General features: G+C 38.6%; 1 protein-coding gene across 1 annotated transcript in view; it reads left to right on the top strand.

Moving 5' to 3' along the window:
• Positions 1–8,595: 8,595 nt before the first annotated feature.
• Positions 8,596–26,639, top strand: part of cacna2d1a (calcium channel, voltage-dependent, alpha 2/delta subunit 1a) — an 84,360-nt gene continuing 66,316 nt past the window's right edge. The window contains exons 1-3 of the mRNA XM_008400613.3: positions 8,596–9,113; positions 23,663–23,744; positions 25,258–25,374. Coding sequence (XP_008398835.1) covers positions 9,034–9,113; positions 23,663–23,744; positions 25,258–25,374 — 279 coding nt within the window. The 5' untranslated portion in view covers positions 8,596–9,033. The remainder of the gene's footprint in view (positions 9,114–23,662; positions 23,745–25,257; positions 25,375–26,639) is intronic.

The following is a 26,639-nucleotide window of genomic DNA, read 5'->3' as shown; positions in this document are numbered from 1 at the left end:
TTATTTTCTGTTGTGCATTCACTCATGACCCGATTTTTTTTTTGTGTCTGTTTTTTTCCCCGTCATAGTTGGCCATAGTGCTCAGATGCTATTTGTTGAAATAACATCAGTGAGGTGCTTTTTGTTGCCATTTCTTAATCTTGACCTGTTTCAGATAAGTTTGTTCAGCTCCTCACCTGAGATATTTTCAATTTCTCTGTTTTTAAAAAAAAAATGTAAAAGGACTATTGTCCTTGAATTAGGACACATAGGCTTTCACTTCTATGTGCACTGTATAACTAGCGTATTTAAAATATCACATTACGTTACAGTTTTGATGTAGTAACAACATGCTTCCAGAAGGTGGCATCGTGCTGCTTTTTGTCGTTGAGAAGTTCCTCGCAGGCACCCGGAAGAAGCGCAGGTGTTCGGCTGATTGCGGCTGATCAGTCTTCTGCTCAGGAACCGCGTGGGCGTCAACAGATGGGGTTTGTTAGCAGCTCCTGCTGTAGCATCACTTATTCAAGCTTCAGATGTTGTTTCAGCATCAGGTATGTGTATAGTTGTATAGTTATGGGCTTATTGGAATATCATTAGGAAGTATGAATTGATTTTTTTTTGTTTTTAGTTATTTTAGTTGTGCCCCCTCCTCCCCCGTTCTTTTAATTTTCTTTTGTTTGCCAGGTTTTACAGGAAAAATAATTTATTTCTCAGTATATTCATTGAGCACAAATGAAAAGCTTAAGCTGTTAATTTTCTATTGTGCAATGCATATAAATCACCGCAACTGATTCATTTGATTCAGTTGCGTTGGAACAAGGATAGGCTATATCTTAAAAAAAAATGGCATCATAAGGACTCTCCTTGGATACCTCTCAACAATTTCCTTCCACACATCACTGTGGAAATTATTTTCGTTATTGTACATGTATATATTTAAAAAAATCAGCATGCCGCAGTTTTCTGTGGATGCAGTTCATTATATAAATTGGTACTGGAATATAAACTTGATTCTAAAAATGTGAGATTAGAATTTTAAGTGTCAAAGTTGGACCTTTCCTTTTTATATTAGAATTTCTGACAGTCTGTGCAGCTTCTGTTTGAAGCTAGCATCTCATTTTGGTTGTCTGATTCGTTTTGTGTGCAACTTCGTATATTATTTGTGTGGAGCTATGACAAAAAAAGAGCACCACCATTTCCACTGAGCAAACTAATGGCACCCCAGTCATCATAGATTGAGAACCATAGGCTCTCTATGCTCTCAAGGCTTTTCTATACTTCTATACTAACAATCTATACTCTGTCAGATTGATTCTCTTTTCTCTGCCCTCCCTGTTGTCCTTCATATTTACCATCACAGTATCTTGCTCTCCATAATTGCTCATCTGTGTCCGCCCTTTTTGTTTGTGAAAGATCTCTCAGATTTTTAAGCTGTAAAGATGTGTATGTGCTCTTCTTCTGCCTTCAAAGACGTGGTTTGCGTCAGGCAGAGGCATTAAAATGTCTGGCTGTCATTCTGCTTCAGCAACTCACTGAGAGACGAGGATGATCAAAACGACAGAAATCTGGAGGGGCCACATCAGACAATGTCGCCGGCTGCATCATCTCATCTCAGGTTGAACAGAGGTTAGATCTCTTTGCAGCGGCCAAAGAGGTTTGTTTCATCCTTTTTTTTTCCTTTTTTTTTGAGAGCTTACTTTGACACATTTATTTCCTACATGCCACAGTTTACAGGATAGATGTTAATTTGTACATTTGGTCCAGGCCAAATGAAAGATGCCAACACACTGGCCTTATTTTTTTAGTAAAACATAGGAATAACTGAAGTTAAATGTTAATGCCGGGACAAAATTTCAAGTTTGTATTTTTATTTGTAACGATATCCAAACTGAAGATGACATAGTGTGCCTTAACTTTTTTCTTAAAGTGACTCTCGTGAGATAGGCCAAATTGTTGCCATCATATATGCCCAAAATATTGAACTTTTATTTTACAATTTCAGAAAAATGTGGTATACTTAATTATAAATAAAATCCAGCACAACAAATTACTTTCAGAAATTAACTTATCTGGTTTACTTGTGTCTCATTTAATCCAGCTGATCTGTGAATGTCTCAAATGCTTTTTTTATTTTATTTTATTTTTTTAAGAAAAATTTAGTGATTGGGTGTTATCATGAGCATATTATGTATGGGGGAAACTAACAATGAACAATGCCTCACTGTCCTCCCCAAGACAGGCAGCGTCATTATGTGTGTGTTTGTTCTTCCGCATGGACAGATAGACTGGGTGTTGGATGGAATTAAAATCCTGAAAAAAAATTGAAAAAATTAAAAAACCTGCAGCAAAAGATTTAAAATTGTGATGGAGGTTCATCCTTCTGCAAAACAGCAGATTTACATAATCCCATGACGCCAATATGTTTACGGTAGTTTCCCAATCCACACTCCATTCCAGCAGATGGCGGTAACGCGCATCTGAGCGTTTTTAGCTATTTTTGCCCTATCAGCCAACACTAAGGTAAAAACGACAGGGAAGGAAATTCTCAGTCATATCAGGCCTGTAAGGCTATTTGCGGAAATCAACTGAGAAAGCGGTGTTAAAGCCCAAGTCTTTCGCAACCAGAGGAAGAATGAAAGCAACAATTCTCATTGGAGGCGAGTGTGAAAGTTGTCGGACACATTTTGCATACAAAACGTGAGTAAAGACTTGATACTTGCTTGTGAAACTTTGCCTTCAGAAAAATGCTTAAAAATAAACATAACCTAAAAAGGTGCTTAAATGTAAATGTCACAGTTAATGCAACACATGGTTTCATGCTGATGTAGAGCAACGATTGGAATTTACACACAAAATCATGCATAACTACCTTCACTTATTGATCATTGATTTGAATATCGCTAAGTGTCGTGACAAAAAAAAAGGGATAATTAGTATCAGTTAATTTGTGGAGACAAACGCATGATATTTTCCATCCATCACGGTTGCATTTCACAGGATATGAGGTCAGCTGCAGGCCTTGACCCATTTCATGCATTATTAAAGACTCCTTTTGGATTTTGGAAATGCATTAAATTGTATTCAGCTCTCTAAACGCTCTGGGTAATGGCTGTTGGGATTGCGTGTTCCCCATGGACAAGGTTTGACCATGATTTCCTGTTATTTTCCTTGAAATCGCTATATGACCGCAGCGTGTTGGTAATGATGAATCCCAGCAATGTTGATGGAGGTTCAGTTCCTCCAGATAAGAGGTATGTACTACAACCGATTGGTCAGTTGCTGACAAACCCCAAAGAATGAGTTTATAAGTATTTATTCCAAACCCCCCAGAATAATTGACAGGTGGAGTCATGGCAATTGAGTAGTCTAGATTAAAACATACTAATTGGCTAGCAAAAGGACCAAATTAAGTCAAAAATTTGCAAAGATGGTAGGAACATATGCCTGATGGATTTGGAGCTGTAACTTCCTCAAAACACTGTCCTACAAAGTATTAGGTCAGAGTTCTGAATATACTTGCATGTTAACCTTTTATTGATTATTTGTATGAAAACGAGATATTTGAAGTAAAACATGCCAAAACATTTAATAAGTTTACAGAGAATTAATACTAAATTGCATATTTTTAAAGTACTTTATTTTAATTACTTTAAAGGGGCTGCACAGTGGCGCAGTTGGTAAAGCTGTAGCCTTGCAGCAAGAAGGTGCTGGGTTTGATTCCCGGCCAGGGTCTTTCTGCATGGAGTTTGCATGGTCTCACTGTATATGCGTGGGTTTTCTCCAGGTACTCCGGTTTCAAACCTCCCACAGTCCAAAAACATTTTTGTCAGGTTAATTGGCCTCTCCAAATTGTCCCTAGGTGTGAGTATGTGCATGCATGGTTGTTTGTCCTGTGTGTCTCTGTGTTGCCCTGCGACAGATTGGCGACCTGTCCAGGGTGTATCCTGCCTCTCGCCCGGAATGTTAGCTGGAGATAGGCACCAGCAACCCTCCCGACCCCACTAAGGGACAAGGGTGTAAAGACAATGGCTGGCTGGCTGACTTTAAAGAGATGAGCAAAGTGACCATATTCTTATAATGGCGGGTGTCTAGCCCCACTGGTCTTTGATGGACATTTTGATAATCAATTGGCATCATGACAGTTACTTGTACAACTTTACTGTGAATGGAACAAGTTCTCCTGTAGTTCAAGAACGGACCTTTTGAGTGGCAACCTCAATGAATATCCCAGGCAGCAGAATCTTGAGGAAGAACCATAATCAAGGGTTTACTTTCTGCACACTTGACACCAATTGGCTGTGGTTGTAAAACCATCAAGTGAAGTAGGCTTATCTAATTTGATAACACCGGAACAGGTAATGAGAAGTCAAATATTGGGGCTCTGGAGGTATGATTTTAAATGTGCCGATGTTTCCCAGTTCTTAATGAGTGTGGATAATGTCAAATAAATCATTAAAGAAAAACAAAATGAGCAGCTGGAACAGTTTACTGAACATTGTAATATCTACTGTAGCATAAGAAATAAAAAATCCACTACTGTGGAAAGTTAAAATCACATTCTCTACTTCAAAGTGTTTATAGCCTCCCTCTAGTTCAAGGGCTATCACCCCCAAATTGGAAGAGTAACAGGATTTTAAAGTCTGCAGTCTGCAACCCAAAGAACAGCTAAGGCTGCACAGAAGCCTCAATCTTGCAGACCAGAGCTTGAAAGGATACAGTACAGCTACGGCCTATAACATCAAATCTCTTCAGATCCCTCCCCTGAGGGCAGCTCCCATCACTTGGTGCCTGTTTCACCCCATGCTGCATCTTCTCTGGGCCTTAACCTATCCTCCTGACAGAAAGGCTTTCACTAATAGTAATGTGATCAGTCAGTGCACAGAGTGTACAGAGACTGCCCTGTCCCAAGTGAGACATCATATCATACATGCCCGCCATCATTTCAATTCGTTCTGAGGCAACAAGGTGTAATCATCGCAACTATGGCCAAGAAGAAACTTGGAGCACATGCAGCGCATTATAGATCTGTTCATAGATTGTCATTTGAAGCAGACGCAATATTAATGAAGAAACAAATGTAAACAAATATATTTCCAGTCATTCTGGAGAAAAAGAAAAAAAAGTTTTGTCATTTAAATTAGCCTTTCATTTACTTTAAAGAAAGCTTTATATATCTAAAATGTCAATCTTTCTCATCTTTGAACTACAGCCAACTTCCTGATACCTTTCGAGTGACCTCACCTAATGATACGACTTCATTAGGTTGACAGATTGTGCCTTCAGTTGAAGGCTTGGTTTAAAAAGAACTAAAGCATGGCCGTACAAATCGTTATGCTCTTCTTTCAGGGTTCCAACTTTCCTCCTTCACTTTTAGAACATCGGAAGATATCCATCCATGTCAACTCACGTAGCGATGGAACACATGTCCTATCATCTTGCCAAGAAGACACTGTGCGGGGGTGATAGTGATTAAAGTTTAAACTTGGAAGTCATTTGTTGCCATGGTAACACGGTGGCCCAGTAGAATTTAATGAATCAATTAAGCTTGACAGCCTGTGGGGAAGCCAAGGGTGGAGAAGATTGGTAGTGCAGTTAGTACATGTGGTGTATTTGGTAAAATTGAATTCAGGATTCTGTATGAATGTCCCCTTTTTGTTTTTTGTTTGTTTTTTTTTGAAGGATCAGCAAGATGGAAATACCAATTTTCTGGTATTGCAGAGAATTCGACAGAATGAAATGGTAACATTTCAAGGTTCCCGAAGGAGGACAGACTTGACGGATCAGCTTAATCATGCTGAATCACGTCTTGCAGCTTGAACTGCTCTCTGTATGCGAACAACCGTTTTCAGAGTATTCTGGTTGTGAATAGAACGGCAACAAAAACTCAAAGGTCAAAAATGAAGCCACTGGGCAAAAAAAATATTCCTTGTATTGTACTTATTAGCTTGACTTCTTTTGCTAAAAAAAAATTCAACAATTAATCTAATTACGGAATAGATTCTTTGTGTTTTGCATGGAGAATTTTATTGAAATTTAAAGTATATGTAGACTAGAAATCACTTATTCCAAAATGTTTGAAGATTTTTATCACCAACCAATGTTCCTTCTTGCACCAGCAAAACGACATGCATGTAATGCGTGCTTGGCCCCTGGAAAGAGTTTAGTGCAGAGAGAATGGAGTTTCTAAACAGCCACAATTCCCTTCGCATGTGGATGCGATCAGTGGTTGAGGACAGAAGGCCACAATCTTTCCCTCTCCTCGCCCCACACTTCACTGATGTTCCCAATGCTCTAAGAAAGCAGACAGCGGTGTCACATTTCATTACACGCAAACACACATTGACTCTACTTCCTCTGCAGCTTCTTTATTCTGGATACATAACCCGCGGCCAACTGGACTTTACTGGTCAACAGGTTAAACTAAGAGTATAGTGGGCCATGCTGCTGACATTCACGAAACCTCTAGAAATGTCCACTGAATATTTTTTCACTACTTGCTGTTGTCCAGTGATTATGAGCCAAAATATGTTAAGGTTATGATTGGAATATAAAATAAAAGGAAACTTTTTTTTTTTTTAAGGAAAATGCAGTTCCAGAAAAATGCAACAATTCCCAAAATCCGGTAGTTTGTAGATTCAGCTTCAGGATCAATTATCTGGAATAGTTTCTTATAAGGCTTTTTTTTCATTCAATTTCTTCTGGAAAATGTAAACAATCATGACTTATTGGTTGATGCTTGAATTAAAGATTATTCTTCTGACAAATGTAAGTATTTTTTTTTTGCACACTTAAGTATTTTTAACTTTATTCCTCTCTGCTGTTGCTCTTTGAATGCATTTCTCCTCCCATAATCCGCTCCCCTTCCTGCCTAGCAAGAGATCCCTAAGGATCAGCTTTTGTCAGTTACAGTGAAACCTGAGAGGGGAGCCTGAGCTGCTATTTGCACAGTAAATCTATTTAGGTGATTCAAATAACAGCGGGTGAGGAGCATTTTGTTCTATTTGCCTGTTGTGACTCTCATTAAAATGCACTGCCAACACATTTACTTGCATACACATGCAAGTATAGATAAACAAGAGATATTTACACAGAAAATAACTTTGCGGATCATGGAATAATAGAGGTAATTGGTTTATAACAAGTGTTTGTAGAGAGACAGCATTTTAGTATTCACCTCGGTGTATTTCCCAGGAAAGGGAAATGTCACTTCATATTAAGTTTGCCACAACCCTTGAAGCAAGTGGAATTTATCACATTGCAGCATAAGCAAAGGCCCTTCACTCTGAAAAATTAAATGAAGGCTTGTAGTGACACACATAGTAAAACGGTGAACCATTATTTGGGGAGACTTGTGAGACTTTCTTGAGACGCTCGACTGAATGATAAATGGACTGCTTTACGGGTCGAGGCCAGAAAGTCATGTGACCAGCGAAGTTGCCCTCGTCTGCAATGCCCAGCTTGCAATGTAGTCTTGCTATCAAGGATGCAAAGAAACGAGGGTCAAGTAAAACCTATACAAAGTTTGATCTAGCATTTTAATATAAGGTAGACTCTATAGTGGACAGGGGCAACTAAATATAACTACCGTATTTTCTGCACTATAAGGCGCACCTAAAAACCTTCAATTTCCTCAAAAGCCGACAGTGCGCCTTATAATCCGGTGTACCTTAAATATGGGCCAATATTGAGCCACAACAGGTCTAGCAACTACGGTAAGCAGCCGCCGACTTCATTTTCCAGCGCACGGCACATGCTGGGATAGTTGTCAGAATGCTGGTTTGTAATTTATTAATCAAGTTTGACTGACCTATCTACCTACCAACAGTCTAGAATCAGGTTGTCTGCAGGTCATTTAGCACCACGTTCTCCACCAACATGCTGTGCGCGAATGGAGAAGGGTGACCATCGTCCGGCCACGCCCCGGCCCAGTCGCGGAAGGTGCTCCTTGCTGAAAGGAGTTGGACTGTTTTGTTGACATTCACTTTAGTGCAGCTCCATCTAGTGGATGCATAACGTAACTCCAGAATCTACTGTAGCGTCTATTCTATGCGCCTTACATGTGAAAAAAGTTTTAAAATAGGCCATTCATTGAAGGTGCGCCTTGTAGTGCGGAAAATACGGTACTTAAGTGAGGATTATAATAATCTGTGTAAAGAATTTAAGATTATGGTGATGGCAAGGAGGCCTTCCAACATCAAAGGCTAAGAGCTCATAAGATAAATTGTCAAAATGCCAGTGAAAACATAGAAAAAGTTGTTCTGCAATATTAAGACCTTGATCGAAACACTTTTTACCCCGTTGATTTTTTATTTATTTATTTTACATGCGTAGTGGTATTAATAATTTTGGATTTAGCTGTGTGAGATTTAGATTAGTTTAATTTTCCTTTCAGTGTTTACATGTGGAAGCAAAATAATAAATTCGTTTTTACGTTAAAAGACGCAGACACCAATCAATTCTACCATGTGGTCCCCATCTGGCAACCCCCGGAAACACTGAGACCCAGGAGTCACGCGTAGTTTAGTTTTTTTTTTTTGTTTTTTTTAACGTTTGCTCCAAATTCATCTCACACACACGCACGCAAACTGTTACAATAAGCATATGTATGCATGTTAACTTTCCACTAGACTGGTGATAGACAGCATTCATGCCCTTTCGCCGTGTCTGACATCTCAGACTGGGGTATTTTTTGCAGTGTGCGACTGGGCACCGATCCGTTGCGCCCTCCCCCTTTTTTCCCTCTTTTTATTCTTTGACACAAGCATGTTGAACCGCTCTCTAATAGCCTTCCACAACAAGTGTTGGACACTTAACAGTAGGCTATCTCGCGTCTGAACCTAAAAAAGCAAATCCCTCAACTCCGCCGGTGGGAGGAGAAAGAGGAGGAGGGGGAGTCAGATAGCGACCAGATTAGATTTGTTTCCAAACGCGCACCGATGGCGTTGTGAGGCGTTTGGATGAGGAGGACGCTGCTTTGGATTTGGTAATCAGCTTTTTTTGCGCGTCTTTCTCTCTCATCTTGGGTTGAACAAAGACAACAACAACAAAAAAGCCATGGATTACTCTCTGTGCATGTTGGTTCTTCTGACGACTCTTTCGTCTGTTTCGCCCGGACAATTCCCAACATCCCAGATGTGAGTATCGCCTCAAAACAGCCTGTTGGCTTTCCAAACTCTCTGTTAGTAACTGTAAAGCGCGCCTGGGAAATGACGGCTCTTTTTTTTTTTTTTTTTGTCAGAGTGCTTGCTTGTGTGAAGCCTTAACGCTTTTTTCCCCCCACTAGTCTGAGTTAAGAAAGTGAAAGTTGTTAAAAATGCATGTGTCCGATATGGGAAGCAAATCTGACCTCATGAAACATGTTTTAGTTGTCCTTGCTATAAGCTTGCAGCGGTGTGACATGCGTCTTGCTGGCTGTCATACCCATCATCCTGGAAAGATGAAGTTCAGTGTCTAAAGTTTTCCACTTGCACCTTTAAAGAGACTTTTGCTCTGAATTTAAGTTTATATGAAGTCAAGTGCAGAGTTTAACTACCTTTCACATCATTTATTGGGAATATGTAGCTTTCTTGTGGTATTGTTTCCTAATGTTATCTGGTGGTCTCAAATAAATAAATAAATGGGGTCTTAATGATGCTTTAAAAAAAGAATCAACCAAATGTTTTATCAGCAAATATACTTTAAAAAAATGGAAACAGCTATACTTTTAATTGCAAATAAAATGCTAAATCATGCCATTTGTTGGTTGATGTCACAAGTTTAATTAGCTGTCATTGTGGTATCCAGAATATGAATAGTTTAGAAACTACAGCTGTGAAACATGGGTTAAGAATAGAACGTGTTAAGCCTTTCAAGTCAGAGTAATCTGATAGAAAACTATTATAAAATCTAAATGTTTGCTTAAACAGCACGATTGTTTTGGGGGGGGTTGGGGGGGGGGGGGGTTAAGAGTTTGAGTTTGCTATGGTCTCTCCCCCCATCAGACTAGCTGTTGGCTGCAACCTCTACAATCATCTGATCTGGTTTTATTCTAATTACCAGTACAAAGAGTTGTCTTCTGCAGGTTTTTATTTTTTATTTTTTAGAATAGCATTCTTTAGTATAAAACCAGATTAATTGATCCTATAGCTGCCTCTTCTTTTTATTTATATATTTTTTAATACTGAAGACTAAATGACTAGTCTAGGCAATACCAAACCCAAACAGGTTTAGATGGTTCATGGTTTTCTTTGTTTGTTTTTTGAAAGCTGTTATGACACTTTTCAAAGTTAAGTTACATTGGGTGGTTATTTAGAGAAGTCAATAATTACGTCCATGGTAAAAGAAGCTAAGAATCGGTTCATCATTAATGTCCTTTTTATGTAAAAAGTAAAGAGAAAAGATAAAGTTAAGAGTTTTTGGGCATAGTAACTGCTAAGGTAAATAGAGTTAAAAACCAATATTATTGTTGGATACATGAAGGTTTTGAGAATTGCTATACTTGTTTTTTTTGTTTAGTTTTTTTTCTATTGACTTAAATTGCTTCACAAGTTCCATCCTGACTGCATGATTGATGGAAGAAGATTGGTGACACACAATCCTCCTGCTTTCATTTCTCATGTAAATAATTTTTGACTGCTGCATATGTAACCCTTTAGTGCATAATATAACTTTAGACTAAAAGTTAATTCAGTATCATTCAAGTTAAGAGTGTAGAAGTCTGCTTTCATCTTGACCCTAATATGACCAGCCACTGACTTTAGTCACTGGGACCAATCCATTAAGATTTATTGTTAGAAATTCAGTCAAAAACATCAAATATTACTCTCTCTCTCTCTCTCTCTCTCTCTCTCTCTATATATATATATATATATATATATATATATATATATATATATATATATATAAACTCCCCATAACCTTTTGATGGAATCTAATTTTAGAAATGTGCAGCTGTTACTTAAACTCTTTCAATTTTGACCTTGCTTTATGGTTTTATACGTCTTCCGGTGACATAATCCTAACCAAATGTTTATAAGCAGATCCTTGTCGGGTTGCTGAGGTGTGCAGTTTGTTATATTCATTGCTTCAGATCGCACAGGTTCGCTCCCAGTCATGAGGTGAAATGATGTAATTTGCTCTGCAGGATGTAAATTTGTGTTATGAACTCATAGCATGAGGCGGAGGTATTACGGGAGGAGGCGAGGCGTCGCTTGCCCTTGTCTAAATTTGACTTCTGACCTGGATATCTCTGGTGCTAATTCAATATTTGCAGCGCACGGCAAGAGGAAAGTTGTTCCCGAATGAAAGCTCTGTTCACTCTTCATGCTACACTTCACCGCTAGTCAACAGGTTGACAACAATTCTGATGGCTCAAGGGAGCCTGGGCAAAACAGGATTGCTCTTGAATGCAGCCCAAGTCTGGTCTCAAAGAGGTGGTGAGCCATGAGCGATGATGGCACTTAGCCTAATGGCTGGGAGCGATGATGTCACACTTTGAGTCGCCTACCCACTCCCTATATTTTATGGGCACTAAGTGGATTGATCTGTGGGCTGTGTACATGATGTCCACACAGGGAGCTGCACAACCAGATGCAAGTGATTGCTTTAAACGGGGAAAGGTCAGCTCAGGAGACAGCATTCAGAGTATAAACAAAGGCATTGTTATACGAGACCATATTTATAGTTTAGTTGTGCTGCAGTTTGCCTTTTTTCAGAGCGGGGGGCGAGTTGGGTTTGCCTTTGGATTGTCACGTTTAGATTCACAACCTTCATCCTGATTGCTCAAGGAAGAAATCACTAAGAACGTAGAACGCTAAGGACAAAGATGGAGAGATTGGATTGTGTCTGTCTTCTCTTTTTGACCTCTTCTTCTTACTATCTTTTTCATCGGTTAATGTTCCCTCTTTCTGCCCGGCTTATGTATGTGTCATTTATGTTTGTATTAAACTTACTTTTGCCTGAGTGACACAAATGTTAACCTGCAGTAATTTCCTCTGGATCCCAGACACTTGATGTTAACACTGTTGTTAGTAGTCCCATCGTTAAATCCACTATAAAGTGACGCAACAAACGGAAACTCTCAATTATGCATATAATTGTGCCTTTAATCTGCCATGCAGCAACCACAGAGTGATTATGAGTCAACATTTTACAATTGGCTTGCAACAAAGAAAACTTATTAATACTTTGTATTTGCTTTATGTAACTGCTATGCAAGAAGATTTGAACCAGAAAATGTGCCTGCGTCTCTGGAAAATCATGCTGGCTACAGTCACACGGTCCAACACATTGGTAGTTTTTTTTTTTTTTTTGCTATTTATACATATTCACTTTGATTCTAGTCAAAATGCCTCAGGCAGGTCGTCTTGATTAAATAACATCTCGGGCTGTTGAATATTTCTGCATCTTCCCAGAGACAATGTCTCATCTAGTAAAATACCCAAGAAAAGAAAGTTGTAGGAAATAATTTTCCTTCATTTTCCGTGTCATCTTTGAAAATGGCAGCGGTTGCAGAGTGAGGTTTGGGGCGGATTATTTTAACTGTAACAAGCAACAGATGAAAAGCTCTGGTCTTGGGTTGTTTTAGCTGTGATTTGCAAGCTTTTGTATTTCAGCTCGTTTGCTTATGCAGTATCTTTTAGACTTTGATTTTTATTATTCTGTCTTCCTTCACTTCCTTTTTGCCCCATTCTTTCTAAATTTAGAAAGGCCCCACTCTTATAAGGAAAAAAAGAAGCCGAAGGTCTTGCTCAAATATTAGGTCAAAGCTAAAATGACCGTGGAGTGCAGAGTGGCAGAAGACTTTGCAGAGATTTTGTAAATTTTGTCAACTCTGCCTTTACATAGAATCCAGATTAAGTTTCCCGTCCCAAGTTTCTGAAGAGACTGGCATGTCTGTAAACAAGAAATCACGGGGAGCAACTCTAGTGCAGCTTTATTGCGTTAACAATCTTTTGCCACATGGAAATTCCCAAGAATTTTCCATTACACTGTTGCCCAGGCAACCTTGGGAATAGCTAGCAGCTGTTTGTATGGAAGCAGATGCTTGCCGAGACTAGTACTGTGAGTGTGTTTTAAGTTAACTTGTAAGCTTTTTATCACAGTTACGTTACAGAGAAAGATGTTGGTATAATTGAGCGCTAAACCCGTACAGCAGCTGACTCCATTAGATGCAGCACAGAGTCAGTGGAGTGGGCTGCCTGTGTCTGGAAGTTGGATTGGAAAATATGACTGAAAATGTTCTGTATATTTTTAGACATTAACATGATATATGATCTGTGACTGACAAATGGCCTGTCGAGGCCAGTCACTCCCGTCCTTCCAGTTGCTGAATTTGCAAAAGCTAGATGTGATAAACTGGCTAAATATTTTTACGGAAGCGTTTAACTACCAGAGCTTGACCCTGAATCGTATTGCAGCAACATGATGTACTTAGCCATTCATGTACGGTGAAGATGATGCAAGGAATTTCAAAATAAACATCAAAATGGGAAATAAATGAAAATAGGAAGACTTTGTATGTGACTTTTTTTGTTAGGAAACTTTAAATGATTCCAAAACATTGTTTCTTTTTGCCATCACTGAATAGCAGTTTAACAACAAAAAAAATCACTGAGCTCAAACTAAAAAGCAGAAGTTGTATGTTGCATCCAGTGGGGAATTATGTCAGGGATTGTCTCTATAGATTCTTCTCTTTCAAATTTCTATTGGACATTTGTATCCCTAACAGAAAGAAAGCAAGTTTTGTTAATTACACTAAAGGAGCACTTTAAAATTCATGTAGCTTCTGTTTGTTGTTCCTTGGTGTGACACATTAATTTAGCTGTACCAGTGTTCTACTGTAGGGCTACCTCATCACCAACTTTATTTTGTGAATAAACTTGCCCAGCTTCCTGCTCTATTTTAGCCTCGCTATGGTTACCCAATCAATTCTTGCAATAGATTAAAATTTAAAAAAATAAAACAACCCCCCTCCCCTCAAAAAAAGCAGAATTATCAATTTTTAAGAACAAAAATGTCAGTTGCGTGTTAATATTCAATATGGTAATGCCAGAAAATATCCCACAATGTTTATGGCCCACAATGTTTATGATGTGGTCATATTCTTGCAGGATCATTGCATTTTGCAGTTCCTGTTTTAAAAAGTAGGTAATGTTGCAACAAATGGAGTATGTACAAGGCTGGAGTAGAACCTGATAGACTTGCAATATGGAAGTTTAAGAAAACAAATCGGACTGTAAATGTAAAAAGTTAAGTAGTCATAGTACCAAATGACGAGATTTCTAGATGCAGAAATCACCTCTGGTGAGAAACCACAGAACATCTGTTTCTTGAAGAAGCATAGAAAAGGTGGTTCTATAATAATGTTTGACTTGTTTTGAGCCGCTTAACGGAGTTGCGTTGAGATGCGAGAACTGTTATGGCCAGTGTTGTGACCTCACTGGACACTCTGTAGCTGGTCCTCAGTGCAACACTGACAGGAGTCCGCCTGGGTAGGCGAGTAGACTGATGCTAATTGGACATATTGGCCAGGGGGCTGCATGGGATGGGCCTGAACTGTCTATACTTACACATCCGTCAGATTGTCTGTCTGCTGTAAAGCTGAAGGGTAGTTTTGATGTATGGATGGATGAGTAGCAAGTTTGCTCAGGAAGTGTGAAGGTGACAGGGATGATGAGGTTTAGTCATCAGAGCAGAAGCCATGAAGAAGAGGCAAGAGACAGTCTGAGGGGTGGGCAATGGAAAATAAATGATTTGGATACAGTTAGCAGTTAATCATTTCATAAAGGCCAGTTTCAATAAGCGTTTACTTACGTGGTGTGAATAATAAACTGGTAAAAACATTTTCGTTTTAGGCCTATTTAATGTATTTTAACATTGTTTTCTTTTTGCAAATCATTAAAACCTTTGGCTTCCCTGCCACTCTCTCTGTGAACTGATTTCTCATTAACTACCATTTATTGCAGGCGATTTAGGCCAGTTAGCCTGTCCAACTGGCCTAATGTATAAGTAATACGTAGAGCTTAAATATCTTACAGTTTGAAATAATTCCTCCCGTGTACCACACCTTAGCAGTATTTTGCAATTGTTATTTCACACTCTGAGATTGCGGTGGAAATTTCGACTCAGTAAATTGCTGATCTCTGTCCTTATTTATGGTTTGCGAGGGGTTGTTTCCTGCTTTTCCAGTCATTTCTGCAACACGATTACATGATCATGGTAATCATGACTCCAAGACATGGACAGATTCTCATTCCTCCTCCTTCTGGACACATTCTTCCCTACAAATCCCACGCCTGAAAACAGGCCATCTTATTTAAAATATTTAAAATAACAGGCTTGTGCATGTTTATGTCGGACAGAAGGTTTTTCTCATTATCGTCAGAAAATCTGGCCTTGCCTTCTAGTCACAAACCCATCCCACAAATGTATTGTTTTTGTCAAAGAATGTTTGCAAGCAAACAAGAATACAATTACATTTATTGAGAAACATATTGCCCTCATGATGTTTGGCATCCTTTGGGTACTCTGACTGTCGCATATTAAAAAACAAACCCAGCCTGCTGCTGGGTTCACTTATGAAAGCGAAATATCGTGACTTCCAAAGGTGGATCAGCAAAGAATTGAGCAAAGGCCGTGAACACTTTTGGAAATGTGACCGCTTGGTTTTCAGTTTTTTAATAAATTTGCGAAACACTAAAGCAAATTTCCACATTGTCATAACAGGGTATTTGTGTGTAGAATTTTGAGGAAAGAAATTAATTTTAATACAATTTTTTGGAATAAGGCTGCAATATTAAAAAAAAAAAAAATAGTGGGAAAAGTGAAGCACTGAGTAGTTTCCAGATGCACTACATGTAAACCTTTTCTGCTCAACTACAAAGGGTGAGTCAAGAACAAAGTCGATGCTTGCTATTTGGTTGTGAATCACAGAACTCAGTTTTCTGCATGGAAGAGTACAACATACATAGGTTTTTTGTTTGTTTCACTTTGGTATAAATGGTGATGAATTAGAACTTGAGTGTTTCATTTCGTAATGAGCCTCAGTAATGGGAAAACTCACGAAACACTGATATATGTAGTTGCACTTAAAAATTATATATCAACACAAGAAAATTGTAAAAATGGATAAATATTGCCCCCCTTAAACATGCTACCGTTTGTGCGCGTTTGCCCTTGCTGTGAACCACACATACAAACCCTCCTCATCACTGTGCAAGTGGTCTCATAAAATTTTGACTCAGCTCATTTTACAGCGGTTGTACGGCCGACGTAAGTGCTTTATCAAGCTCTGCGATTACTGTTGTCAAGGCTTCACTGAAACACTGCTTTTCCGCTTAAGGACGGGGAGTTGCAATAAAACGTTCTGGCTGGTTTGCTAAGAGGAAAATGAACATTAGAGGCAGAGACATCAGTGTTTGCCATAGAAAATAATGGTGCAAGGAGACGCTTACAAAGCCTGCAGTCACGTCTTTATTGACCTCAGTAAAAGGGGAAATATCAGTAGTGTTTGTTTGAACCTTGCAGAAAACAGGTGATGTATGATGGATTGAACAAAAATAATCTGGATAAGTTATCAATTGTCAACACATTAAGGACTTGTTAATGTAAAAAAAATGTGCACAGGTTTGATTGTAACCGGAAGCAAAGTGAGATTTTCTGAAGATTATGAGGAAAACCTTCTGTCCAACATACACCAACATGTTATTATTATTTTTTTTAATCAAGAGGACTTGGCTTCAGGTTTGGGATCTGTGGTTATAAATGTGCCCAGAAGGAGGAGGAACAAGAATGTTTCTATGTCTTGGAGTCACAATTAATGCGGTCATATAATCACGTTGCAGAAATGGAACAAAGAAAACTTTCAAACAGATTTACCGGCAGAAGGCAGAATATTATATAAAATGAAAACAACCCCTCTAATATATCACAACTGCAAAAGAACTAGACCTCTTCAACTGATGGATAGTGAAGCGACTGTGGAAGAGCAGACAGTTGCTTCTTTTTATCCAGTAACTAAATCCAATGTTCGAAAAAATCTAGGCGTAGAATTCGACTCATTAGGCTTTGACTAACATCAGATCAATATCTTGTTCCTGTTTCTTACATTTAAGAAACATTTCTGAAATATGAGGCATAATTAGAGAACTGGTATACTTTTTTTTTTTTTTAACCAGTCTGGACGTATTACCAATTTCATGTCTTAGTTTTTAGTAAATACTCTTGTCACCCCGTGTTATAGGCTCTACATCGGTTCTTTGTTTTGAAGATTCTGTTCTCAGCCACAGGGCTCTAAAAGGCCAGGCTCCTGACTATTTGTGTTGACTTTTAACCAAACACTTCAATTTTAAGGTCATTGTCTGTTTCTTGTACAAGGCCAAAGCCATGGGAGGATTTGATGTTCCAGTTTGTTGCTTCCTAAACTATATAAAAAAATGTTCCCAGGCAACTTTGTGTTGCTGACTCTGTGGGCATTTTTAGTTGCTCCTCTACATAATACTGCTCTTTCCTGGCCTGTAAGGTTTAGGTGGAAACTCCTATAAAATACATATGACGTTGAGTCCTCTTTAGACTTCAGTCCTTTTTAGTCCTTCTAAAAGGACTGAAATAAGGAAACAAAGTGGATGTTTGTCCTTTTCAGAACCCTGTCAAGCCCACAACTTATCTGCCGCATCGCTTCTCAGTCAGAGCTCTTACTTGCTATACCCTAGTGGTTCAATTACATTCCTGCCCACATCCTCAAACATTTCCTTCTCTGTGGGTGTCGCTGCTCAAGATCATTTCAGCCTTTTTTGACCCCAAATTACAATGATGATAATATTTCAATCCCAGAGCTGTGAAGCATGTCTTAAGGGGTTTTGCTTTAGGGGATTATTTTGTGATGACTTCATCTTCACAAGAAGAACTAATGTAGATTAGATTCAAAGTCAAATATTAAGAAGCTGGGGAAGCGAAGGTTGTTTAATTTTGGGTTCCTGTAGCTTTGTAATTTGATGTGTGTGTTTATTTAAAAGTAGCCAGTGAGCTTTTTCAACTAGTATAATGCACTTGTGTTTTCATTTTATTAAGTGATGCAGCCAAAAGTCATCACATTCCCACCCAGTTACTTTTTGCATCTCTATTCAAAATCAGTTCTAAGGAGATGTCTTTCCTAAAACGACTCAAGAACGTTACCATTAACTTGTGGCAGTTCATAATCCTTTCCAACAGCAAAGCCAACCCAGTGCATTGACAGTCGACCTCAAAATTGTACAGTTTTATTTTTATAACCACATGTAGTCTTAAAAAATGAATACAACTCTCTCCTACTTTCCCACATCTATATAGCTTTGGCTTGTGTATTTTTGACCTTCTATGCATATTTACATATTTCATATTGGCACCACCACCTGCCATGGTTACCTCTGTCCCATGGACAACCCCCTAATATTTCTTAAAACCACATTAACACTCTAGTTACTGACTTACATACATAGAACAGCTGGTGTAACAGTCATTATAGTGAAGTGGAGGGATTATTTTTTTTATTTTAAGCTGCCCCTACGTACATCTTTATCAGCTATTGTATGTGGGAATAAAAGGGTTAAACCTGTAGTAAGAGACGATATTTTTATTTTAGAGAGTTTAATTAGTGAGAAGGAGCTCTCATCTGAGACTGAATTGTTTGTTTTATTATGTTTTCTTGGCCAGCGTGTCATTTAATTTCATGGCATTTAACTCGACACATTATTGTACACGTCGAGAATGTGGAAAGAACATAATGACGTTTGATATTGAATTTGAGCATTCACATCTCTCTTCCTGTTTGTCCAAACTCAAGCCAAGTGTGTCCCTGGCTCTCTGAAGCTAATCAGCTTGAGATGATATCTGCTGTCAAACGTAACTTTTGTGGACAATAAGCAGCAGTATTTCAGATGTGTGTGTGTGTGTATGTCTTATTGCAGAATCAGATCTAAGCCCGACAGTGCTGCGACTCATTTTAGCACACCGCAGGAAATCATGTAATGGTGATAACAGTGAGCATTCATTTTTAACAGTTATGCTTAACATTTGTTTTTAATTAGTTAAATTTAAACTTGATGAAACTAAAGCATTGGATTTTATTTATTTTTGTTGTTGTTCCAAAACCTTTTCTTCTGAGTTGCGGTATCAACTTGCATGTGGCCTCCAAGAAATGTGAGACCACAAAAATGCTGTGCAGTTTGGCGTTGCAATTAAAACACAACATTTATGTTAATAAAAGCTTATTTGGAGAAAGTTGGTTTAAAGCAATTAAAAATGAACACTTGGTGCCAATGAAAGATGGCAGCAGCAGTGGGCACAATGTGGCGGGGAGAAAAGAAAAAACGTTGATATGAATAAAATATAACAGCCATCAACTTTAAAGAAAATAATTAATATGAAAAGCTGCAGTTAAGCAAACAAATGCTTAACCCACTGGTCTAATACTTTAGGCAACATGTGACCCATTTAACCACAACCACACAGAAGATCCCGACTCTCTGCACTGCCTTTTGTACAATTTGATACTAGGTATTACTTTTTCTATATTTTGGATCAGGAGGTTGCGTAAATAACCCTGAAAGGTTTCTGATAGTGGCTACAATAGACATTTCCACCAGTGATCATCATTAGATTATTTTTATGGAGCTCTGAGCTTAATAGATTTCTGCTTTTGCTATTAGAATAAACAGGAAATCAACCAAAATACTTTAAAGAATTATATCTATAAGGTAAAAACCTTTTTTAAAAATTATCAGGCAAAAAATGGCGTGAGCCTCTTGGTCTCTGATAAAATTGTGACGTCTTATTTTTCAAGCACAGCAGTGAGATAGTTTCAGTCATCCGTCTCCATGTTTTCACAAAACCTTATGTGGGAATTTGTTCCACTATTTCCCAAAACGTGATCTTCTTGGGGGGCCAGGTGGTCCTGCTGGAAGGGCTTTTTCCTTGGATAATGGGAGGGGAAACGCTGATATAGATTTGGCTTTTTGACAGGTTAGCTTGGTCGCCATCAGGGGGCAGACAGGCAGGCACACGGGACTACCGGGGATTTTCCCGGTTAGCCAATTGGTTAGTTGGCTGGTGGTTCAGCCCATGGAGAAGCTGTCACACTCAGCCTTCTATACATCTTTTCTGCTACATCCAAGCTCTTCATAGATCAACTCACTGAGCGGCAGCGGAGTGGGACCTGTAAACACATGAACAAGAGCTACAGCACCAGCCGACAAAACTCGTCCCACAAAGCCTGGGCTACAAAAACAAACGGCCTCTGCTGTGCTTATTAAAAACTCAACAGCCAAGAAAGGGGAAAAGCCTCCTCCATCCCTACTAGAGACACATAAATTAGATCTCCCTGTTTGTGTCTTACATCCAGCACAGATGCACAGTGCTATGGTTCTAGCTCTGTGGTATAATAGCCTTAAGCAGTGGCTGCTCCAAAAAAATCATCACTACTATCAGTGTTTAAAAGCAATCGCAGACAATTGCTTATTATTGCTGAGAAAATCCAAGCCGGGCCACTTTTTCTTCCTAGTCCGTCACCTGGTTGTCATGATCATAATTGGCAGATTCTAGTAATTGGCAAATTTCTTGGTACATTCCTACCTCCAAATGAAGAAGTTGAGCAGAAAAAGGGGCTCAAACTGTCACAGGAAAAAAAAAAAATGCCCGCTTCATAAGTGGGTGATATTAATGACTCAGTGAGACAAGTGTGAGAGAACAGAGGCTTACAGTGCCAGTGGGGCTAACACTTGGCTGATTTTCACATGGTTTCTCTCATTTCCAGCCCTGAGGTCTGTAGCCGCTGCAGACGAGTCACTCTGCATAGCTCAGTTGCCATTATGGTTGTTTCCTTCTGTTGCTCGTCCTTACTCATCCCTCACCCCGGCTCTTATTTCCCAAAAGATTAAGGTAGAATGCCCAAAGGGGCTTAGAAAAGGCAAATAAAGTCATACTATCCAAACTTTACATACTAACTTCTCCAAATATTTGTTAATGCTTACTTCTTTCTTGAAAAGTATTTTTGGGCTTTCTTTGAAAACTACTTAACTTTAAGAAGCCTCCAGGCCAAGATTTTACCTTTCTGTATTCCTTATAACACAACTAACTACTCTAACAAATTTGTAGAAAATTCATAAGAAGAATTATGTCTGTTTTTAAGAAGTAACTGCTCCAAACATCATTGAATCTTTTCATTTTTTGTCTTTTTTTAAATATAAGGCAAAAGATGCATGGTTTTCAGAATGTTTTACAAATTTGAATCTGAAAAGGTGCGATGTGTTTATTTTTCACAACTCTACTGAACATTCCTGTATAGAATCCAGGAATGTTTGGATTCCTGGATTCCAAACATTCCTGGAATCCAGGAATGAATCGATGGACGATTCAGGTGCCTTCAGAAGTCACCTGAATCGTCCATCGGTGTGCACCCTCGGTGTAAGTCCAGCTGATCTGTGATAAAGCCTCGGAGGTTGTTGGAGAACATTAGTGGTTAGCATCACGATGGACACGGGGCAACATGGCGGCACCATGCAGTAGAAAGGCTTTTGTTCAACTGTTACAGGGAAACTAGGGACAAAAATTATGGGAAGACAGATGGGGCTAAATGCATTTAGAAATATGACTTAAGATTTGAGTGTAGGTTCACTTTCCAGTAAGGCTGCAGCTTCCATTGTTGTCATGGAAATGGCTATGGAAGCTGGTCATTGAGCTGGAATTTTTAATGCAGGTCAGTTAATCGACCTAGAGAAGTAGGTATGAGTAAAAACTTACACTTGAATGTGGTAAGGATTTTAAAATAATTTTTAATTAAGTCGACAAGTGAATATCAAACATGGTAAATAATCAGTTGCAACCCTAACCAACACATTACAATGAAAATAAACTCCAAAATATAGACCTAGAATCTTATTTGATTGGAAATATGTTAAGTTGCTTATACATTTTTTTTGTAAACCCCTGGCTGTGCGCCCCACTCAGTGAAAAGTTGGGTGCAGAAGTTTGAAAAGGGGAATGTGCTGACGTTGGGTTCATTCTATATTTGCCCTCTGCCACTTGCAGCTGTCTCTTGGCAGGCTAAATATAATGTGTGTGGCTGCTATGCCACATATTTCCTCTGGTCATATTGCACTGTACTTTTTTCTTTTTTTTTTTTTTTTTTACCTTTTTGGTCTGATAACATGAACAGTGGTCACATCTCAAAAATGTTAGTTTCATTGACAAAAAATGATTTAAAATGCTGGGGAAGAAGACAATTTTTAACTGGAAGACTCACAAAGATTAGCCAGAAAACAGGTGACTGATTTATGCATTGTATGAGTATCTGATTACCTGCCAAGACTGTTTCTGCAGAGAAATGTTTGTCAGTTTTTTTTATAAGATCCTAATCACTAGCTTGTTAAAACAAAAATACTGAGCAGGAGCTGGTTAATCTATTTCAAGCATTGAGAAACTTGGGAACCATCCTGACAAATTACATGAAGATATAAATACCAACCTGTTTAGCTGCACACTGGAAGTATTTCACATCAGAAAACAAACTTGCATCAAATATTTTTTGAATTGAGAAGAGATCTGAAAGCACCTTTCAGAGCAAACCAGAAAGGATTTGATTATTTCACAGTGTTCAATTCATTATCCAAAAATTAAAAGTGTGTCACAACTGCAGACTTACCCAGACGCCGCTGTTGACCTCCAAGACCTCTGACACATTCAATTTGGGGTTTTTTGTTATCTGCCAGTTGCAATCATCAAAATCCCGAGAAACAAAGAAAAGAAAAAATGATCTACGTAATGAATCTGGCATAATTAAATTTTCTAAAGGGAGTAAAACAATATTAAACTTCCTCATAATGCATATTTTTAATATATACTGGTAATTGTAGCTACAACAAACTTTGCTTCCAGAGAAAAGCTATTGTCGAAAGCCATAAGAAGACCTGTTTTAAATTTGCCACAACTCATGCAATAGGGCCCAGACATGGAAACGGGGGGGAAAGGGTACCGTGGTCAGTTGAGAACTGCTCCAAACAAGCAGAGAGACTCGTCATTGTTTTGAAAGCGCTGATCCTGCACACGCTTGTACACAAACATGCATAACCAAAACTGAACTGGATGTCGATTACTCTATAAGGAGCTGCTGTGCTGAAAGTCACAGTGGAGAAAAATGATCTACAGCTGTTTAGATGTTCTCTTAACTGTTTATACATGTTAATTGAAGCTGGCTTCATACCAAGGTCACATAATGCTGCTGGTTGACTTGTAAGTCAACCAGCAAGTCAAATATAGCAAGGGTAAAGATGGATCACGCTCGCCTCAGAGCTTATCAGTATGTTCTGATTGTTCTCTAGATTGTGAAGTTACGCAACACCTCACATCCACCCGTCCAAAAAAAAATTATTTGATACATGTTTTTTTGTTTTGTTTTGTTTTTTTGTTCATGATGGGGAAAATACATTAGCCAGCATGTTAACCCAGAGGCCATGACATCTTTTCAAAACCATGAAAGCCCTTGCTTTAATACACATGGGAACTAGAGCAACTTACAGAACACACTTGACTAAACATTAATATTTCACGCTTCCCTTCGCCGAGTCTGTATAGATATTTTAGCGAGTTGGTTTACTTGATAATGTGGTAATGTAGGTGGTTTTCCAGCTGAATGAGACAAACAGTTTTTTTTTGCTCTGTTTTCTACTTGCAGCATAAAAGATTGGGTGTTCCAGATTCAAAAAGACTTGATCACATTAACAGACAAAGCCAGCGGGTTGGATGACCTAATAAAGGTAAGAGGCTTTATTTTCTTTGACATTGCTATGCTATAGCAAATTGGTTGCATGGTGAATGATGAACACCATCACATCTGCGGCTCAGGTTCTAACCCAACTCTGATCGTTTGCTAAATTTCTTTTTTTTTCATTGAAAGGTATCCTTAAACTTTTTCACTTTGTTTTGTTACAACGCAAAAATCAAATGTGGATTTTATCTGACGGCCCAACACAAAAGCAGGGAGTCATTTGTGACGCGGAAGCAAAATGGATACGTATTTTATGATAACGTTGCAAATTAATGTCTGAAAAGTGGGCGAGTCAGAAGACTTGTAGTGATCCACAGCTTGGGTAGGAGAATTTGACAGGACACCTGTTGGACACACCTGAATCGAATGGCTGAATTCCCTCTTCAGCGGCTCATCCAGAGCCTCATAATTAGCCGTTTGTTTGATGTAAGGTGTGTTGGGAAGGAGCACATCTAAAAGTCTTGAGAGTATAGCTGTTAAAGACTTTTTTTTTTTTTTAGATCAAAACATGTTAATGTTTTGTCTTTCAAAGTCTTTACCTAAATCCCAGAAAGCATCTGTAGCAAATCTTTGAAAACTTAAGGTGCTCTGTCTTACCTCACTGAGTTTGAGCTGTTTTCCAAAGAGGAATATGATCTTCACATTGTAGGTGTACGGCAATGAAAAATAAAAACAATGAAAGGGGTATGAAAACTTTTGCAAAGAACTAAGTGATGTCAGCATAGATTGCAAGAAATAAGATTTCTTCAGCTGAAGTTAATTATTGTGTGCGGTTTGTTACTTGGGTTTTATCCTCTCATTAACCCTCGTTGCTTGACCCATTCTGTCGGAAAAGCATCAACAGACTATTTATAGCAACTCTTCATTATATCTGGGGTGACATCATTTCCTTTCAGCTTGCACAATATACACACAGATGAGATCAAGAACAAAAGCGTTCAAGTGTTGGCTAAAATTGCATCCAAACTCCTATGTGACAGAATTCACACAACATTTTATTTTTTTTTAATCCACAAAGATAGATGCCTCCGAGGATAAAATCAGTCAACTTTGAAGCGTCACAAAAATCAACAGCAAACATGATTATGTTCGTGGAATGACTAAATTAACTGCATGCAAGGAGCATGAAGACGAATGCTCGCATATGCCTCAGCTCTGTGATTTGAATGCAGGACAGTAGAATGCCTTCCGGCTGCTAAATAATTGGATGTTTGGCATTTTTATGTCGTATTCTTTTTGCAGGGACATATTCTACATTCTAGTAAATAGTTTGCTTTGGCTTGACAGTACAATTTTATCTGCAGTAAGGTAGATTTTTACTGGGCTTTGGCGATCGACATTAATCAAAGGAAAAAGCTTAATCAGAATTGTGCTTTTTGAATTAAGTGAAGGAAAAATACATGATCTACCAAGATCCTGGCTTTTTATTTCTATTTTTATGTCTTCACTTGACACAACGTTATCTCTCACCCAGGCATTTCTCTCTCTTGTGATTGTCTTAGATATATCATAAACACAAAACCCACTTCAGCGTGGAATCCAACAACGCGAGAAAGCTGGTGGCAACAGCTGCAGGAAACATAGAGAAACTGCTAGCGAATCGCTCCGAAGCCCTAAGGGTAAGATTTCTTTTTTTTTTTTTTTTTGCAAACCTATAACATTGAGAGAGCCAGGCTCTCGAGTCTTTGGATCTGTTGTTGGACGTTGTGCTTTCAATTGTTTGTGCTGTCAAGTATCTCTGTAGCAGACAAAATCTGTTTTCTGTTCGTTACAAATGAGAACAGGCTCTGGAACTCTTCCACTGCTTCAAGCCATTTGCCGATCCAACATAATTAGATACCGTGCAGATAGATTACTTTAAGTTGCCACTTAAAAATCTTTGCATAATGCAACAGTTTGTGCTGCTCTGTCTTGTCGTTGTTATCACGGAGGGTTTGTTTCTAATTCCAGTAAATGTTTATTATTGTTGCATCTTTCCTTTTGCCTATCCCAGACCACATGGGTAGTTTTGGACGATATTTCACTGAACGCAGCTCGAGAAAAAGGCCAAACTTTTTCCAACAGGAATAATTATTGAATGTTTCTTTTTTTTTTTCCTCAGCAGATGATTTGTGAGGTTGCATCAGGTTTTGTGCTCGTATAAATTTCACAAAACACGTTATTCCATTTAATGACTTTTTTCTTTGTTTTTGTTTTTTTTTAAATAAGTGAAGGGCATGTCTTAAACAGTTTACCTGAAGGTTAAACTTAAATATGCCATTACAAATATGATTAATCTAATTTAATGCTACCACTAAAATTAACTTGCAGGCAGATTCATTGACAATATTTCCCTAATTTAATCAATTTATTCAAACTCTGCTACACAAAATATACCTGTAATCAAATCTTGGAGACTGCTACCATTTTACCTACTGCCCCCCCAATAAGTTGAGGAAGTAATTTTTAAAGAGTTCATGCACTGAGCAGACTTGCCAGATACAAGGCATCATTATTGTGACTTTTGGTTCTGTGTATGTACACTTAGAAATGGCAGGAGGCTAAATTGATCTGCACAACCTTTCACTGCTCATGAGGTTAACCAGATCAGGCAGACTAAATTAGGGTCTTGGGACGTTCCCAGTCTCGATCAATCCGGCTCAGAGTGCCAGAAATATCCAATTAAAGTCCGACAGCCTGTTGCCATGGTCACAGTCCCATCGATTGCAACGTCAGTCCCGCCAAGCATCCCAATAACTGCCTAGGGATGAGGGACAATTAGTTGCTGGTGTCGTGTTGCACCTGGAGAGGGAAACGCGATCGCACTGCGATCCCGGGCGGAAAAGCTGGGATGTTGTACTAGAGATTTGCTCGTTACATTTTATCTGACTCATCAGCTGCACAT

Source organism: Poecilia reticulata, chromosome 23 (assembly GCF_904066995.2).
Source record: "Poecilia reticulata chromosome 23, P_reticulata-male-v2, whole genome shotgun sequence".
In the NCBI taxonomy this organism is placed as follows: domain Eukaryota; kingdom Metazoa; phylum Chordata; class Actinopteri; order Cyprinodontiformes; family Poeciliidae; genus Poecilia; species Poecilia reticulata.
Note: the sequence above shows the minus strand (reverse complement) of the source record. Positions and strands in the feature narration are given on the sequence as shown.